The 19,872-nt window shown below is 39.2% G+C and overlaps 2 protein-coding genes across 2 annotated transcripts; both read right to left on the bottom strand.

The window, feature by feature from the left end:
* Positions 1-702: 702 nt before the first annotated feature.
* Positions 703-19,363, bottom strand: LOC114039061 (probable uridine nucleosidase 1). The gene is made up of 6 exons (XM_027856660.1): positions 19,281-19,363; positions 7,808-8,001; positions 4,665-4,841; positions 4,308-4,419; positions 2,948-3,084; positions 703-1,129 (listed from the first exon to the last, which is right to left on the bottom strand). Exons 2-6 carry the CDS (start codon positions 7,988-7,990, stop codon positions 779-781), a joined length of 960 nt encoding a protein of 319 aa, XP_027712461.1. The 5' UTR covers positions 7,991-8,001; positions 19,281-19,363; the 3' UTR covers positions 703-778.
* On the bottom strand, positions 17,260-17,931 carry LOC114039063 (adrenodoxin-like). The gene is given in 3 exon segments (XM_027856661.1): positions 17,260-17,475; positions 17,477-17,543; positions 17,660-17,931. Coding segments are annotated over 3 exon segments (555 nt in total).
* Positions 19,364-19,872: the final 509 nt, after the last annotated feature.

The following is a 19,872-nucleotide window of genomic DNA, read 5'->3' as shown; positions in this document are numbered from 1 at the left end:
CAATGCAATGATCTAAGACAACTCCAAAAGGCTCATGATGGAAAATGCTATCCATACCCAGAGAAAGAACTATGGAGTCTGAATGCAGATCGAAGCATACTTTTCACTTTTTTTGTTTGTTTTTCTTTCTCATGGTTTTTCCCTTTTGTTCTGATTCTTCTTTCACAACATGATGTGGAAATATGTTTAATATGATTCTACTTGTAAAGCCTGTATCAGATTGCTTGTCATCTTCAGGAGGGGGGAGTAGAGGGAGGGGGAATATTTAGAACTCAAAATCTTTTAAAAGTGAGTGTTGAAAACTAAAAATAAATTAATCTTAAAAAAAGTTGCCTAAAAGCACCAATTTCGCCATGTGGCTCCTTACTGAAAAAAATGGACATCCTTGCAGTTTAAGTGAAAGTGAACAGATTTATACAATTCATCAAACTTGTAATAATAGTGAATAAAATGGATAATAGGGTAGAAGCACTGTTGTCAAATTAATTCATTATAAAAATATTGGTGCTGCACTGTTCCTGTGATTTCACAGTAACAATAACAAAGATATACACTGAAACAGATTTTGATATTCTGAAGTATGAGAAACATTATTTATTGTATTACTACAGATTCAAAATAGAACATAAACTGAAAGAAACATTATTGAAATTAAAATAAAACCCTACTTCCCCAACATCCCTCCCCAAAATGAATGCAGTATTTTAGAGGTATATAGCCAGAATTACAACAAATAGATCTTGTGATGTTCATCATTATCTTTCATTAAAGATAGAACTTATTTCAAACTGTCTATCAGAAGTGCCTTGAATTTTTCTGCATTGCATTCCATCATGATTGAAACTTTGTTTTTCTTCGGAAGCTTATCATTAATATCCAAAACCATCATTCCTCGGGCGTGGAAGCCTCCCAGTTCCACAGTTACAGCACAATCTATTGCTTTAGTGATAAAGTCCTCATCAATGGCAGCTGCTATGGCAAAGCAATCAGAAGGCACATAGCCTGGTGTCCAGAACAGTGTTGTGGACTTCTGTACACGTTTCTTCAAATAGGTCACAGTATAAGCATTGATTTCTTTCAAAAATCTAGCTTTTTTACTATTTTGTGAAGTCCATTGCTCATAAAATTCCTAGAGAACCAGAAGAGAAGATGCTATAAATATATATTATGCATGTATTTAAATATATATGTGTGTTTATATGATTTATCTAGCTTTTTCTTACACAATTTTTCTTCTTGTTTAAGAAATGTAATATTTATTCCAAACATTTGTAGATATTTGTTTGAGAACTGTAAAGTAGTATTCATAAACTTGACTTTAAAAAAACTTTCTGATAGTAACTTTTTATATTTCCTTTTTCTGCTTAGACTAGTGCTATGATGGCTAAATTCAATCTGCAATCAAAAAATCTATGATATCAAAATCCCCCAGACTAGCACTTCTGTATGATTCTGCTGGCAAAGAAAAAAATGTCATTTAGGAATAACAACAATCTTGTCACTTTTTGTTGTTGTAATACAGTCATTTCAGTTGTGTCTGACTCTTCATGAGCCCACTTGGGGTTTTCTTGGCAAAAATACTGGAGTGGTTTGTCATTTTCTTCTTCAGCTCATTTTACAGATGAGGAAACTGAGGCAAATGGGGCTAAGTGACTTGCCCAGGATCATACAGCTTGTGTCTGGGACCACATTTGAACTTAGGTCTTCCTGACTCCAAGACTAGTGCTCTAGCCACTGTTCCACCTAGCTGCCCCAAGTCTTAGACATAAAGCTTTCATTTGTATCATGGGTCTCAAAGTATTCTATTTAGGAATAAGAGGATTAAAATGATAGTAGCAAAATGTAAGTTTTTTTACGTGTGACAACCATAGTGTTCTCCTGTTAGATAATAGAGGGGGGAAATGGCCTAAAACAAACTCAAGCCAGGAAAAAAATAAGTTCAGACATTCAAAAAAAACCTAACAGGACAAATAAAGATAGAAAGGAAAGGATCCTGGGAAGAGAAAGAAGAGTATAAATAAAAAGGGAAATAGGATTTTTCCAGGTCTTTTTCCTTAGCTAACCCTATACTTAACTATATCTCTCCTTTTACCTCCAGTGAATTACCATGGGGATCAATCTGTTAATAATTTTTTTTTAAAAGTAGCATCTTGGGGCAGCTAGGTGGCGCAATGGATAGAGCTCTGGCCTTGGAGTGAGAAGGACCTGAGTTCAAATCTATCCTCAGACACTTGACACTTACTAGCTGTGTGACCCTTGGCAAGTCACTTAACCCCGATTGCCTCATCAAAAAAAAAAAGGAGCAGCTTATTTGGCTTAAGGAGGGAATACTATGCACACTCAATTGGGATGGAAATCTATCTCACCCTACAGGAAAATATTGGGGAAGGGGATGGGGGGGATGATAAAGAGGAGGGCAGATTGGGGGAGGGGGTAATCAGAAGCAAACACTTCTGAGGAGGGACAGGGTCAAAAGAGAGAATGGAATCAATTGGGGGGCAGGATAGGATGAAGGGAAGTATAGTTAGTTTTCCACAACATAACTACTATGGAAGTGTTTTGCATGACTACATATATATAACCTGTATTGAGTTGCTTGCCTTCTTAATGAGGGTGGATGGGGAGGGAGGAAGGGAGAAAATTTGAAACACAAAGTTTTAAAAACAAATGTTAAAAATTGTTTTCACATACAACTGGGAAATAAGATATACAGGCAATGGGGTATAGAAAGCTATCCTGCCCTACAGGAAAATATAAGGAGAAGGGGAGAAGAGAAGGGAGGGATAGAAGAGAGAGCAGATTAAGGGAAGGGATATTCAGAATGCACGCCATCTTGGGGTGGGGAGAGGGACGAGATGGGGAGAAAATTGGAACTCAAAATCTTGTGGAAGTGAATGTTGAAAACTAAAAATAAATTAACAGCAACAAAAAAAAAGTAGCATCTTACCCAAGGCAATGTATACATGCATACAAATTCCCAAGTCGCAATGTAAGTAGGGCAGATGTACTCATTTAAGACAATGTAAGCTGCTTCTGGATCTGCTGCAAAATTGAATTCTGAACATACATCCGTATTCCCTCTAGCTAAAAAAAATTAAAATCTACAGTATAAATTATAATTTTTATAATTTCCTTTTCATCTACATAATTGTTCTCTCAACATTTAAAATGCAATCAGTTAACTCAATGTATTTCACAATCCATAGAATAAAAGATCAATAGATATTTAAAAATACAGTTAGGTAAATATGCTGCTAAGTTCATTTCCCCTTCATTGTCCAACCCCCACCCCTACCCTCTCTGCTTTTTCTGGGATGTAAAAACTAACATGTTAACACCTTGCACTATTTTAGAAACCTTAAGCTATTTTAAAAAATAGAAATCTTATGTCCATTACTTTGGTGGATAGCAATATGATGAGGACTCTAAAAATATTCATTGGCAATTAAAAATCTTAATTCACAGTCCACTTTCTAGGAAGTTCTCCTCATTTAATCCCACCCATTCTTCACCTGCCAACAGGATACCTGATTCAATCCCTTCATTCTCAATAATCTGTATGGTTTGTTTATTTGAAAATATTTTTGAGTTTAATGCATTTGTGTGTTTTGTCTTCCTTGTTCAACGCTGTATTTCAGTAACTATTTCTATTCCTTAATAATAAAAATAGCTAGCATTAACATAAGGCCTCTAGGTGGCACAGTGGATGGAATGCTGGGACTGGAGTCAGGAAAACCTGACTCAAATGTGACCTCAGATACTTACTAGCTGTGTGACCCTGGGCAAGTCACTTAACCCTGTTTGCCTCAGTTTCATCATCTGTAAAATAAGCTGGAAAAGGAAATGGCAAGCCATTTACTCAAGCATCTTTGCCAAGAAAACCCAAGAGGGGATCATGAAGAATCAGACACGTCTGAACAAGAAAAATCATTTATGTAGCACTTAGCACAGTGCCTGGCAATGATAGTTGATTGACTAATAAAGTACTTTAAATTTTGCAAAGCACTTTACAAATGTTATTTTAATTCTTACAACTACTTTGGGAGGTTGGTGCTATCATTATCTCTATTTTATAGATGAGTATACTGAGCCTGAGAGAAGTTAAGTGACTTACTCAGGGTCACACACTAATAAGTGTCAGAGGCTAGATTTGAATTCAGATCTTCCTGATTCTAAGTCCCTCTCCTGATGCTTACCTGCCTCTGTAATAAATGCACTTGAGTACCTATTACTTTACTATGTACTCTTTGTGTATTCCATTAATAATTGTTGACAACTGGAAGACAATAATACTTGAATGTACTTACAATTCATATTTCCTCCCATTATGAACAGATTTTTAATTTTCTTTGGAAAGCTTGGGTCTATTTTCACAGCCAGAGCTAGATTGGTCAAAGGGGCAGTGGCTACCAGAGTTACCTACAAAAAAAACTGATGGTGATTAAAAAAAAAAGCAAGAAAATGAACAAACAAGACAGAGTGCCCAATTATACTTTGAGGTATGATTGTTTTTGGCTAAAATTTCTACTTAAGAGACTTTTAAGATCTCTTCAAGGATTCAAGTAGTGATGACCTACTGGAATGAGGTAGGGGAAAAAAAACATCACATATATGATCCAAGATAGTGAGGGATAGAGGAAGAGCATGTACTGTGACATGACCACCTGGCCAGGTAGTTGACTAATCATTCTGATCATTGCAGGCACTGCATGTTCTTCTTGGATTTTGTCCAGTCCTGGAGCATCTGGGTCAGGAATATCGCCCAAGCCATCTTTTCCAAAATAACTATCACTTTTCATATTATTAAGGAATGGGGAAGAAGCACCTTGATAAACTGGAATCTGAAATTAATGGAAAATAAAAACAACAATAATGATAACAATAACAGGATAGTGGTCACAATTCCTAAACTGTTAATAACAAATAATAGTCATCAAGCAGTATCCTGGTTCCCTTATAACTTATAACTCAAATGTGATGCATGGTACTTTGTATCTCATGTGTTTATCAAATTCTAATTTGTGTTCTTGCCTTGGAATCTCCCCTTGGTAGATGATAATTCCTTCAAGGCAGCAGCTCCTGTGTCTAATTCATTTTTCTATCCCATAACACCTGGTACAGTATCTTGCATGAAGTAGGCATTTCTCCTTTGGAATTGAGAAGAATTGCTTAAATTGGGTATTAGTTATTGGAGTAGATAAGTCTCAAAACCAATTGGTTTGCATGTCACTTGGTTCAACACTGCTCCCTTCTCCACTCCCAAATCTTCTAATTAATAAGGACAAAAAATGGACAAATTTCATCTCTACTCCCAAATCAGCTAATTGAAAAGCACAAAAAATGGACAAATGGGAGTTAGAATAAACTATAAATCTCAATTCAACAAAGAGATAATTAGCACCCAGATAATCTAAAGATTTTTTTTGGAGGGGGTATGAGGCAATTGGGGTTAAGTGACTTACCCAAAGTCACACAGCTAGTAAATGTTATGTGTCTGAGGCCAGATTTGAACTCAGCTCCTCCTGACTCTAGCTGCCCCTGGGTTTTGATTTTTCACAGAGATTAACATGAACCTGAATTCTTAAGCATTTTTTAGATATCATCTAAATGAACAGAACTTTGATAAAGCATCGTTCGGGATGAAAACAGTCAACGCCGGAATTAGGATGTCTGTGGGAAGGCAGACACCCTCATACAGTAGGTATGGGAATTGGTCCAATCCTTCTGGAAAACAAATTGGAATTATGTGAGAAAACCCACTAAATTTAATTTCCTTTGCCAATGGTCACACCATTACTGGGTATAATCTGGGAATATATGTCCACAAAGAGATCAGAGGCAGAAAGAAAAGCACCATCTATTTCAAAAGAGACATAATAGCTGCATATGGTTACCAAAACAACAACAACCTGGAAACAAAGTTGGTACCCATTTGACTGGAGGAGTGGCTGAACAAATTGTGGCATATGAATGAAATGGAATATTACATTCTAGCAAATAATTTCAGAAATGACAAGAATTCAGAGAAACATAAGATTTTCATGACCTAATGCAGAGTGAAACAGAACAATATATACCATGACAGAAAAGAAGTTAAGAATGGGAGCATCTCTGCAGAAAATGGAGATCCCGAAACATGCCAGCTTCAGAAAACCAAAAGTGGTGAAAAGGCCCAGTGAATTATGTAAAATTTCATTATCTTAGGACTTCTGATGATTATATAATTTAAATTCTCCCTTTTTTAGAGCCAGATTTTATAAAAACACAGAATTTTGTTCTCCTCTGCCATTGGTGACCTTGGATACTGCCATTTCAGAAGAGTAGTAGAAATGGAAACACCCCTCCCAACTGTGCAAAAACAATTGAGTTAGGACTAGTTCTAGCAGACTAGGAATTTTGCAGAAGAGTTTATCTATGTAAAGAGAGATTCCACAAAAACTTTCAGAGCTTTGCCTAAACCCAGAATCATTTTATTTGTCCTTATGGGTTGTATAACAAACAGGTGTTAAACCATTGGGTGGCACCTATGGAGTCCCCTACAATGAATGAGCTGATTCCTAGACAGAACTCAATTTCAAATAAAAAGTGCTGCTTTGGCCTAGGTGAGTGATCAAATTCATGATTTGGGGAGCTCCCCATCCACCTGACCTGCTTTGCTATTGGGGTCTTGCCCTGCTGTGAGAAACTTAACCTTCCTCTCACTTATCTTTTCTATCAGTTTAATAAAATTCTTTTTCCTGCTAAATCATGGCTCTCATTACCATAGTGTTCCCCATGATCTGTGAACCTAGACCCTCTTCTCTCTTCTGGTCACAATGGTAAGTGGATATCTTCTCCAAAAAGGTAAGTAGCAAGTGGAGAGATGGGCCAGGAGCTGAGTCGGCTACAAGGGGCAAGGAAAGAGTCTTTAAAAAAACAAACAAAAAAGAACTGGGGAAATCTCAGCATGTTGAAGAAAAAGCTAAAATTGAGAGGGAATGATTGCTGGAGCAAAGTCCTGGAAAGGGTGCAAATAGAGGAGTTTGTGAGGGAAAGATAGGTGATGATGTTCAGAAACTATAAGGAATGGAGGAAGTGAGTTGAGAGAGCTTAAGTCAAATAACCTCAAATCTTTTTCGTGAAGTAGGGTTAGTTCAACTGTGGTGGGGCAAGGAGGGAGGTTGGGAGAGACTGGAACGAATCCATCTCACACAATTTGGATGGTAAATATGAAACTACACACAATCAGAAATCATGCCTACAAGACTACTGTGTGTAATCTATTAGAGAAAACCCATAGATAAAAAAAAATAGAGAGTTAATTCTTTTTGTGGTACCAAGTAAATGGAAACTCAGTGGGTACCCATCAATCAGGGAATGACTGAGCAAATCATGGCATGCGAATGTGATGGAATACTATTATGCTGTAAGAAATGAAGCAAGCGGTTCTAGAGAAACCAGGAGACTTGTGTAAAGAAGTGAGCAGGAGAACAACTTCAAAATTCTTAGGAACTCTGATCCACACAATGACCAATGACCAATCATGATTCAAGAGGGCTCATGATGAAACATGCTCCCCAACTCCTGACAGAGAAGTGTGATGGAGTTCAGGTGCAAATTGAGACAGGTTTTCTTTGGACATGGCCAGTTTGGAAATTTGTTTTGATTGACTTTGCACATTTGTTGTAAGTGTTTTGTTTTTCTTTTTCAGTGTGCATAGGGGAGATGAAAGGGAGCAAAGGTGGATTTTCAGTAAGTGAAAATTTTTTTTTTAATTATTAGGGATAAAGTTCAATCATTTGTAATACTTGCAAGGCAAATTCATTACCTGTAAGCTGTTACACTTCTGTAACACCCGAAGGACATTTTTACACACGTTTTCTACTGAAGTATTCCCAAAACAGCAAGTGATCCCCAGAACTTCCACATTGGGTGCTTCCAGAGCCATCATTAAGGCAACAGCATCATCCACTCCAGCATCCACATCAATCACCAGTAACTTCTTTTCCATTGCTGATATTTCTACCAAAATAAAATAGAGGCATAGGATAAATGTCAATGCAATGAAATCATTACATGTTTATGAAGAAAACGTCAGTGTTTGATGTTTTAATGACATATCTTATTTAAGTTTTAATGGAGAATGAATCTCATTTCAGACACTGTGATCCAGGCTAAATCATTTCTCCTTTCAGGGTCTCAGTTTCCTCATGTGTAAAATAAGGATAATAATACTTGCACTACTCATGTTACAGAGCTATTGTTAGGAAAGAGCTTTTCAAACCTTAAAAATATAATGTAAAAGGACAGCTAGTTGGTGCAGTAGGTAGAGCTCTGGCCTTGGAGTCAGGAAGACCTGAGTTCAAATCTGGCCTCAGATACTTGACACTTACTAGCTGTGTGACCTTGGCAAGTCACCTAACCCCAGTTGCCTCAGCAAAAAGCAATAATAACAACAATAATAATAATGTAAATGTGAGATGTAATAATTATTGCTATCTCATTCTACTTCTCTTTTTTTTTCCCATGGAGTTCAGATGGCAATGATCTAAAGACAAGCAACTATCTTCTTATCATTCTTTTATATTTCATATTGTGAAGGATGTTGTTCATATGGATAAGATGATAGTGTTTTATAATTGAAAATTATTAAGTTCACCTCTTTAGAATCACTGCAGGCATCTTCAGGACAATTTAGAAATTAGCATTATTATATTATTATTATTGGTATAAGGAGTACCTGCAATAATGCAAATTGAAACTCATCCACGCCTGCTTGTCCTGTGTAACTCTTGTCCATATCCTCCCAAAAGTTTGATACAGGAGGCCCCGACATGCTGGAGGCTTTCCTCATTTTTTTCTGACATTTTAAGGATGCTAGTGGAGTACTCAGACTATCCACCTGTTCTCCCCTACTTTCACCACAATACCAGCTTATTTTCTCTTTTTGTCATACTATTTTTCGATGACATCCTTTTCTCTCATTCTTCAAAGTCACAAAGTCACAAAGTTGCAGCCTGCTTACACCCACCATTCAGGGGAAGTGGTGTTTTAGGTCTCAATGCCATACAGCAACCCAGATGTAAAGTTTATATTGAAATGATGGGCCTTTGCCATTATCCATTATGAGAAGCTTGGAGGCCAGTGAAAGTGCTTCTCAGTTTGCTGAAAACAATCCAGCTTATTTTCTTCCTCCTTTTCAACTCTGGGCCCATCTCATTGTCAGTCTTTATTGTCTGTCCCAGTTATATGTACTATTAGACACGTTCTATGAAGGGTCCTCTTGAAATCTGAACACTAGATCTCCATCATTCATTTGGTCTTTCCTCTGTGCATGGGCAAGCCAAAGTCCTTTAAGTGATCACAGATCTCTTCTAGGAGGCTCTGCCAAGTCTTGGGATTTGATGTAATGTCATGTCATCAGTAAACAGAAGCACCTGCATGGCCTCAATCTGACTTGGATGGACCCTGTGCTGGTTCTCTTACATCATAGTAGTGAATACTTTTTTTTTTTGAGCATACAACTTCCTAGTTTATGCCTCAACTGATGTTTATTATCAAAGGGTCATTGAACAAGGTTATTCCTATTATTCTGTCTCCAAAGGAATCTTGAATGATTTTGATAAATGAATGGGAGACATTTTGTTGTAAAAGAGCCCATAAGGCTTTCCATAATCAACAAGTATTAAGCATAATAAGATATTATATTCTAGGGGGAAGCTAGGTGGCAAAGTGGATAGAGCACTAGCTCTGGAGTCAGGAGGATCTGAGTTCAAATCCGGCCTCAGACACATAACACTCATTAGCTGTGTGACTCTGGGTAAGTCACTTAACCCCAATTGCCTCACCAAAAAAAAAAAAATTATATTCTATACATCTTTTTTTTTTTTGCTGATATGGTGGTATATTTAGAGAATCCTAGAGAATCATAAAAAGTTACTTGAATTAAATAAATTTAGCAAAGTTACATGATGTAAAATAAACCCCTACAATCACTGACATCTCTATATATTACTAACAAAGCTTAACAGCAAGAGAGAGAAATTCCATTTAAAATTACTGTAGACATTACGAAATATTTGTAAGTTTACCTGCCAAAACACCAGGAACTATATGAACACAATTACACTTTTCACACAAATAAAGTCATATCTAAATAATCAGAAAAATATGGGAAAATATCATTTGCTCATGGGTAGGCAAAGCTAATATAATAAAGAATGACAATTCTACCTAAATTTACTTATTCAGTACCATACCAATCAAACTACCAAAAAACTACTTTATGGAGCTAGAAAAATTAAAAATTCATCAAGAATTTTTAAGTCATAAAGTCCAGAGTATCAAGGGAACTAATGAAAAGAAATGCCAAGGGAAGGTGGCCTAACTGTACCAGATCTTAAATTGTATTATAAAGCAGCAATCATCAGAACTACTTGGTATTGGCTAAGAAATAGAGTGGTGGATTAGTGGAATAGGTTAGGTATGCAAAACACAGTAGTCAATGACTATAGTAAACTACTGTCTGATAAATCCAAAGACCCCAGCTTCTGGGATAAGGACTCATTATTTAACAAAAACTGCTGGGAAGACTGGAAAAACAGATAGCAGAAACTGGGCACAGATCAACATCTTAGACCCTATACCAAGATAGGGTCAAAATGGGTACAGGATTTAGATATAAAGACTGATACTATAAGCAAACTAGGGGAGCAAGGAATATCTTACCTTTCAGATTTATGGAAAAGGGAAGAATTTATGACCAAACAAGAGGTAGAGAACATTATGAAATGCAAAATGGATTAATTTTGATTAAAACTTTCTATACAAAGTCAATGCAGCCATGATTAGGAGGGAAACAAAAAACTGGGAAAGATTTTTTGTGTCTGATAAAGGCCTCGTTTCTAAAATACAAATTATTATACAAGTCACTCCCCAATTGATAAATGGGGAAAGGATATGAACAGGCAGTTTTCAGAGGAAGAAACTAAAGATATCTATAGTCATATGAAAAAAATGTTCTAAATCACTATTGATTACAGAAATGCAAATCAAAACAACTGAGGTACATCACACCTATCCCACAGGTACAAAAATATATTTATAGCAGCTCTTTCTGTGCTAGCAAAGAACTGGAAATTGAGGGGATGCCCATCAATTGGGGAAATGGATGAACAAGTTGTGGTATGTGAATGTAATGGAATACTGTTGTGCTATAAGAAATGAGCAGGCAGACTTCAGAAAATCCTAGACTTACATGAACTGATGCTGAGTGAAAGCAGGAGAACATTGTACATAGTAACAACCAAATTGTGCTATGACTGACTTTAATAGATTCTTGCATTGCTGTAAAGAGCCAAGTCTAAGACCACTACAAAAGTCTCATGATGGAAAATGCTATACACACTCAGAGAAAGAACTATGGCATCCGAATGCAGATGGAAGCATACTATTTTCTCCTTTTCCTTTTTTTTTTCTTGCTTCATTCTGATGGTTCCTCCCATTAGTTCTAATTGTTCTTTAGATCATGACTAATGGGAAAATATGCTTACTATGAATGGGCAAGTAAAGCCTAGATCAGATTGCATGCCATCTTGGGTGGCAGAGAGAGGAAAGAAGGGGAGAAAATTTAAAACTCAAAAAATCTTATGGAAGTGAATGCTGAAAACTAAAAATAAGTTTAAAAAAAAAATCACAAGTCCAATTATCTCTTCTAAAGAATCAAAAGATAAGAGACCTCAGAAACCATCTAACCCAATTCTGGTTTTTTCTTTTTATATATATATAGATAGATAGATAGATAGAAAGAAAATGGAGAATTCAGAGAGTGGTTTGCCTATGAGGACAAAAGGAATAAATAATAGAACTTGGATTTGAAACCCAATGTTGGGATGCCAAACCTGGAGCTCTTCATGCTGCCTCCACTTTGCAGGACTCCTCCCCTCCCCCCCCAAAAGCCCCACACCAATTACTGTCTGAGACTCCCTTCCCTGAGCCCTGTCCCATCTAAAAACAAAGTCTGATATCACAGTAACTTCACCCTCCCCAACCATTTACAGAAGACAAAGGCAACGCACCTTTGATACATCCAAGGTTTACTTCTCTTTAAGAGGAATTAAGGCAGATCTGTACAACTTGGCAGTAGATAGAGACCAGAATTAAAATAGGTTAAACTTCTTCAGGCTTCACAGGGAAGGTTTTTGGCAGCTCACGTGGAGGGCTGCCACACAGTGAGGAAGGGACAGAAGCCCTCACATTGTTGCTACTCATGGCATAACGGGCATCAGCTGTGTTGGTATGTGGCTGCACTCACTTTGCCCCTGTTCAACACCAGTAACAACTGAAAACAATGAAAAGACATGACTTTGGCACCTCTCAGACCAGAGACAGACTAGTTGCCGAGGGTCATGTGACAAGACAGTACACAGTAGCAACCCACCCATCAAGTTACCCAACTGGCACAAAAGTGACTAGTGGAAGGCCGGTTAAGCTGGCATGGACAAAGCACTTGTTATGCCTTTACTTTCTTTACATCCTTTACATTTTATGGGCCGCCTGAAATCCTTTTGCACCTATGTTGTACAGGCCTGAATTAAAGTTACCTTGCTTGACGGCCTGGGCTCAAGGAAGCAAGAAGTAGGGATTAGCAAAAGAGTGAAGATAACACCAGAGCCTTTGTTGTTGCCCTCTGCAGTTCAAGGAGTGACCTTGTCAAAGTCCATTCTGCACTGTCTCTCCAGCAGGGCTGTTTTTCATGGTGATACTTCTTGGGGGTCATAGATCATAGGAATTTTAAACCATAAACACCTTGACTGCCCCTATCAGGGCCTGCCATTGGGAAACCTTCCCCCATCTTCTGGTATGTGTATTTCTTTGTTGGCTTCAGAAGTGATGCCAGTCCAATCCTTGATTCTCCTGGTCTTAGATGTCCAATTTCCATCGAGTTCTGGTCTGTCACAAATGGCACTCTTTCAGTGCGATAATTTCATTTTTTCATTTTTTTAAACCTATTCAGGTTTATACTCAGCTTTGCTGGGCAAAGCCCTATTGTCTTTTAACATAGGTAAAAGGTGCTAGGTGTTGGCATTATCCTCATTAAATACTGTAGAGCTACAATTTTTTTGTGTGTATTTTCTCCTTTCAAGGAAGCTTGAAACTTGGCTAAGAGTTTTCATCCTGGGATCTCTTCTTAGGTTTCTTCTGACTCTTACATTTCAAAGTCAAATTTTCTGTTCAGATCTGGGTCTTTTTCTCAAGAAAGTCTAAAAATCCTCTAATTCATTAAATGACTGTTTCTATCTGAATTCAATAGAACAAGATGAGAAGAAGAATTTTTCAATAATAATAACAGTAATAATTTATATGGGTATCATCTATACAAAAATAGATGGCATCCTTGATGAGGGTATCAAAAATACAGGTTTTCCCAAGAGATATTCAACAATGAACCACATCTTTATCATCTCATAATTGACTAAAAAATGTATAGAATAGGCTCAGATTCTTAAAATCTGGCCCACTTGTATTAGTGACACAGATGCTTAGATTCCTTAAGAGTCTGGCCAATATGATGGATCTTTAACTTATCTTGTATTTGCCTGAAAGAAGGCTTGGGTCGAATTAATTTGGGCAGGACCTGCCTGTCATAATTTTGGGGTCTAGCATCCCTAAACCTCAATACCACCACACACCCCAAGTTCCTAATTTTTTTAATATTGAGATACCATATCTGAATATTTGAAATGCATGGAATACATAGGATTTTAATTACATTGAAATACAGATATCGATGTGTAAATATTTAAAATAACTCAGATTACAAGTTAAGAATTTTTTTTTTCCTTTTTGGTGAGGCAATCGGGGTTAAGTGACTTGCTCAGGGTCACACAGTAAGTGTCAAGTATCTGGTCTGAGACTGTATTTGAATTCTGGTCCTCCTGACTCCCAAGGCCTGAGTACTATCCACTGGACCTGCTAGCTGCCCCTAAGAATTCTTTTTTAATTAGGACCAGAACCACCCCCAACCCCAGCCTGTATGTTTACCCGTCCAAAAATAACCAGGACTGGGGTATTGCCCCAGGGTTCGAAGAGCTGAACTACCTACACAGGCGGGCAGAAACACGTGGGAAGGACCAGGGCACTTGCCACAAACTCCATGTGCAACGCAAAGGCAAGAGGGTAGAAGTATACCTTGGCCACAGGGTGCGCGGGGAAGGGGTGGGGGAAGCCAGGCTAAGGCATTGCCTGTATATAAATAGTGGTGCAGAAAGGGGCAGAATTCTAATTCTATTGAGAGTTGGCCCTGGAGAAGAAGAGTAGGGGAATGAAGAAGAAAAGAAGACTGCAAGCTGATTTGCCCTGAAGCTGTGGATTTCAGAGCAGTACACGAGTCTAGGAGCAGAAGCTGAGCAGCAGACACAGCGAACAGGAGCTGGAGCCCAGCTCCAGGACCTGTTCTACTTTTGAAAACACCATCTGATGTGAAAGCATGTGGTGGTATTCTCAAGGAGCTTGGTTTGGGAATGTGTCCCTAAAACCTGGAGCATGCAAACAGAATCCTACATCAGGAAGGAATGGTTCCCTCCCAGGCCCCACCTGACACAGCAGACAAATTGCACAGGTGGATAAAATAACTGCCTTTTGTAGTTGAATAAATATATTAGGATACAAGCCCCCCTCTGTAGGTTCACTGAAAGCCTCCTCAATTCCAGTGGCAGCAGGCAGAATGATTTTTAAAAAATTTCTTCTGCTTGATCTCTGTATTTTGAAAAAGTTTTTGTTCCACTCATCTTAGAGATTTTTAGTATTTGTGTGGTTTGGCCACAGCTATTAAAAATATTATTCTTAAGTTTTTATGGACCATCATTATGTCTGGGCAATTGTGCACAACAATTCAGTCTGTTCAAGTTCCAGTATTATTTAATGGCTGAGTACTCAAGGATATTTTAAGGTCTGTCCTTTAGTATGAATATTCATTTGTCTGTTCTTGAAAAATCATGAGCCTCTGAGATCTAATTCTAACCACCCGCTCATGTCTTGCTGTGTTTTTTGGTAGGTGCTAAATGTTTGCAGCCTGCTGTGGCATGCTACAGTTTCTATTATTTCCTTAAATAATCTGCGTTGATCACCAAGATCTGGATCCTCAAGGATCACCCTTCTATAATTTGTGGTGGTGATGATCTGGTCATCATGATTATGGTCATCATAAACCCATCTATGTCCACAAACAAATTCATGTGATACATACGGTTGTCTGTGGAGGACAATATTATCTTATCGGCTCAGCCATGTTATTATAGACTCCATTCAGATGGATTCTACTTTCTCTTGTATTCAACAAATTGAATGTTGTATATCTTGTTATCCATCTTTTCTACTGCTCAGTGAAGTAATGTCTGCAAAGAACTTCCTTCTGTCCCAGTGCCCATCATCTTCAGCCCACCTTAAGCCTCAACTGTCTATGAAACTTCAATAACATGTATTAAGCACCTGCAATATTCCAGGCACTGTGCTAAGTACTGGGAATACAAATAAGAAAAATAAAGACAATCCCTGCCCTCAAAGAGCTTACAAGCTAATAGGGGAAGACGGCACACAAGAGGAAAAAGAAAATGAGGAGAGGGTGCCAGGGGCATCTTGTTCCATGGAGTTGAGACCAACTAGAGATATAGATACAAAGTGGAGTAATCTGCAAAATCTAGGTTCTGCCCTCTTATGAATTTATCTAACACTTACTGCCTATACCAGGGTAGGGAACTTGCAGCCTCGAGGCCACACATGGCCCTCTAGGTCTTCAAGTGAGGCCCTTTGACTGAATCCAAATTTCACAGAACAAATCCCCTTAATAAAGGATTTGTTCTGTAAAACTTGGACTCGGTCAAAAGGCAGCACTCAAGGACCTAGAAGGCCATGTGTGGCCTCAAGGCCACAGGTTCCCCACCTCTGACCTATACTTCTAATTGCACATTCAAGTCACCAAATGCTGTGACACATATTGTATTTTATTTTATTCAATTCTCATTTCCTCAGCCTAGTCTTTCCAAGTAGATTATGAACTCTGTGGCAGAAAATCATTTGTACTTAGGAGGGAAGGTAATAGAAAATGCTGGATTTAGAGTCAAAAGCCCTGGAGTCAGATCCAAGCTCTGATACTGACTGTATGCCCTTAAAGAAGTCACCTAATCTCTCTGAACATCAGTTACTCAACTGTAAAACAAAGGGCTTGGACTAGAAGACTTACTGACCACCCTCCTAGTTTTAAATCTGTGGGCCTGGAATTATTTATATTCCCTTCCTCCCCCAAATCCAATGATATAACAAGTACTCTGTAAATATCTATTAAATGACCCTTGTTAATAATATATTCACTTCAATACCTGAAAGATCTGTGCTTTCATCCTTCCACCAAAACATTTCCTAACCCCTCCTCATATTAGTAGGTAGTTTAATGACTTCATAAAATTCTGGGATTTTCAGATTTTATGGACTCTGAATCCAATCCTCTTTCCATTACTTTCAGGCCACTGTTCCATTTCTGTGGCCAAAGAAAATCATCCTGTGTTGGCCAGTCCTCAGGCAAAGAGATTTCTTTAGGCTGATTAGCTAGGCTGGAATTTGGATGACTGACTGTCCTTGGTCTATATTGTAAGTCCGCTGGGTAAGACCTGCAAAAGCTCACCCTCTGCTTTTTCAGTTTCATGTATTTCAGTCATTTCAGTTGTGTCCAAGTCTTTGTGACCCCATTTTGGGGTCTTCTTGGCAAAGATACTAGAGCAGCTTGTCATTTCCTCGTCTACCTCATTTTTTTACAGATGAGGAACTGAGGCACTAGGGTTGAGTGACTTGCCCAGGGTTACACAGCTAGTGTTTAAGTCCAGATTTGAACTCATGAAGATGAGCCTTCCTGATTGATTTAAGCCCAGTGCTCTATCCTCTGTGCCACCTAGCTGCCCTCTGCTGTTACATCTTTCCAAAATGTCACTCCCCTTCCCCTACCCATCTCTTTAACAAATAATACAAAAAAGAATACAAATAATACCAAAAAAAAGGGAGGGGGAGCAGTCCAGTGAAACTAATCAACATACCAATCTAGTCCCACATATGCAGTATTTCACACTCATGGTCCCTCACCTCTGCAAAAAAGGGTGGAAAATGCATTCTCATATCTTTTCTTCGGGGCCAGATTTTTTTTTTAACTTAGCAAGTTCTCATTTAATTACATAAACTATACTTGCAAAAATCTAGGTAATATTCCATGAAAATGTTCTTATTGACTGCAGTTTACGAGTTCTTGCCCAGATCTCTGGATTGCCTAGCATCAGCAACTGCTTCAGGTACTCGGACAGTCATATAGTTCATAGACTTTGTTGAACAGATCTGGCAGCCCAAGTGTGATGTGTCCATTAGTCTGTAGGCCAGATCAAGCATGTCATTCTCCTCATCAATAACTGCTTCTAACTTTTCCAATATGTGGTCTTCAAAGACAAAGACAAAGACAAGACGAGGTGGAACAAACCAATGTTCCTTCACAGGCACCAAACCCATCAATGTCTAGATTGTTATTTTTTTTTAATTTTTTAAAAAAATTTTTTAATTTTTAGGCAATTGGGGTTAAGTGACTTGCCCAGGGTCACACAGCTAGTAAGTGTCAAGCGTTTGGTCTGTGTCTAGATTATTATTAACAACAACATCTAGTAGACTGTCACCAGCTTTTCCTTGGGCTGTTCGTTCCTCACCATCACGGTTTATAAAATGAATGGTTGCCTTATCTTCTGAGCTGTGCCGGCTCGGGGCCGACAAGCTGTCGCGCCGGCTGGCCCGCGGGCGGGCGGCGCTCCCCTGCTTCTGCTCCCCGGGCCAGCCCGGCCGCCCGGCGCCCGCTCGGGATCCGGCGAAGAGGAGGCAGCGCCGGGACGCGGCCAGCAGGAGCTTGCCGGAGCCTGGAGCCGCCATGCCGCCTGAGTAACGAACCAAACCGCGGCCGTGTGTGCTCCACCTCGGACCCGCCTCCCGCCGCCTCCGTCCTGAGACGCGGAGGACCCAAGGGTCTGGAGCCAGATTTCATCATTATAATTACATAGTATTTAGTTTCTATTTTTGACGTAAGTGATTTACACTTAAGTCATCGTGTACATTGTTTCCGTTATTCTGCTTACTCACCATCAGTTCACATTAGTCTTCCCATGCTTCCCTGTATTCATTGTTTTTTTCCTGGCAAAGATCTCACTGCAGTCATGTACAACTTGTTTAGCCATTTCCCAGTTTATCTACTTTGTTTCTAGTTTTTTCCACTACAAAAAAGTGCTAATGCAAATATTTTAGTGTAGCTGGTACCTTTCTTTCTCTTCTTGACTTAACCCCAGCATTTAACAGATAAGGTAGTTAGATGGCTCTGTAGGTAGAACCTGGAGTCAGAAAGAGCTGAGTTAAAATTTGATTTTAGACCCTTACTAGCTGTGTGACCCTGGCCAAGTCACAACCTCAGTTTCCTCATCTGTAAAATGGGCATAATAGCACCCACTTTACAGGGCTGTTGCACGGATTAGATGAGATAATAATTGGGAAGCACCTAGTACTTTGCACAGAATAATCCCTAAATAAAATTTTATAATAATGATAATCATTATTACTTTATTTGATTCTCACAACCTTGGGAAGGAGGTAACAACTTCAATAGCTAATGAGATTATTAATTATTCCTGTAATAGTTAATCATATCATCACTGCATTGAATATTCCTTATATTTATACGTCCTATTTCAAGTGCTTACTACCTGTTCGACCTTAGGCAAGTCATTTCTGAGCCTCAGTAAGAGGAGGAAACTGTGCTCACACTATTAGTAAGTGGCTGAGCCCAAATCCCACAGCAGGTTTCCTGGTTCCGGATCAAACACTCTGCTGCATTACTAACATTGGTGTCAGAACCGAAGTCACGACTCCCCCCACCCTCCCAGTCCCCGCCAATGCCTAATCAAATCCCGCTCCTTTTAGTTTCACAGATCCACTTAAACCACCGCAGGATATATACGTCCATGCGCGCCTGTGCGCTCCTGTCGCACTTGCCCTGTCCGGGATGGAGTGCCGCGTCTTCCTTCCCGTACGCCAAAGCACCTCTGCCCACAATGGTCCTTCTTCCGTCCACCCCTAGCCCTATCCTCCACCAGCCCTTGAGAACTACGCTGCCCCACGCGCCCCAACCCCAGCCCCAGAGCGTTTCTCCCTCTCCCTCTTCTCCCTCCCAGTGCTCTCCCTAGTCCCTCCAAGCGAACTTTAAGGGTCATCCGCGGTTCTTGGGAAACTACCGTTCGAAACTCCCGGGTCTCCCTCAGCAAACGCCTGGACCGGCGATCTAGTGCGCTTGGCGGTCAGCTCCGAGTTGGCTGGCTCACAGTCCCAAGGCGCCTGATGTCATCCTATCTTCCACTCCCACTCCAGACGGCCTCTTGGGCGTTGTCACCATCTGCCTCAACTCCACCCTCATTTCAAAGAGTTAGGAAAGATTGTCCAAGATGACCGAGGTTACCATAGTGATATCTCAACCCACCCACCCCCTCAAGACAATTTTTGTTTCTTCAGCAGTGGCCAGGACTGAAAAAAGGGATTTCACCGAAATCCAAGCACAGAGACAGTTTCCCTAATGAAAATTCTCTTGAAATGATTCTTCTGCACAGCCCACAGACATCACTCCTGCAGATAACTAAGACACACTTTTCAAATTGGGCAAGAGAGTAGGCAAATGAAGAATTTGCCTCATCCTGGAATGAAAAACCAAAACAAAGCGTCCTAATTTAAATAAATGGGCTACTCCCTGGCACCTGGGTGGGGAAGTGCTGAGTGCTAGATTTGGAACCAAGAAGACCCGACCGAGTTCAAATCCTGTATTTTTTACTTACT

This window comes from Vombatus ursinus, unplaced genomic scaffold (genome assembly GCF_900497805.2).
Source record: "Vombatus ursinus unplaced genomic scaffold, bare-nosed wombat genome assembly UNPS02011591.1, whole genome shotgun sequence".
Lineage (NCBI taxonomy): Eukaryota > Metazoa > Chordata > Mammalia > Diprotodontia > Vombatidae > Vombatus > Vombatus ursinus.
The sequence above is the reverse complement of the archived record's forward strand: the minus strand, read 5'-3'. Positions and strand labels throughout refer to the sequence as shown.

Excerpts from the sequence above, each read along its gene's own strand:
- LOC114039061 (XM_027856660.1), bottom strand. The coding sequence starts at position 7,990 with ATGGAAAAGAAGTTACTGGTGATTGATGTGGATGCTGGAGTGGATGAT. Across the intron at positions 4,842-7,807 it reads AGAAGTGTAACAGCTTACAG|ATTCCAGTTTATCAAGGTGC; the intron begins GTAATGAATTTG and ends CATTAATTTCAG. Across the intron at positions 4,420-4,664 it reads TTAGTCAACTACCTGGCCAG|GTAACTCTGGTAGCCACTGC; the intron begins GTGGTCATGTCA and ends TTTTTTTTGTAG.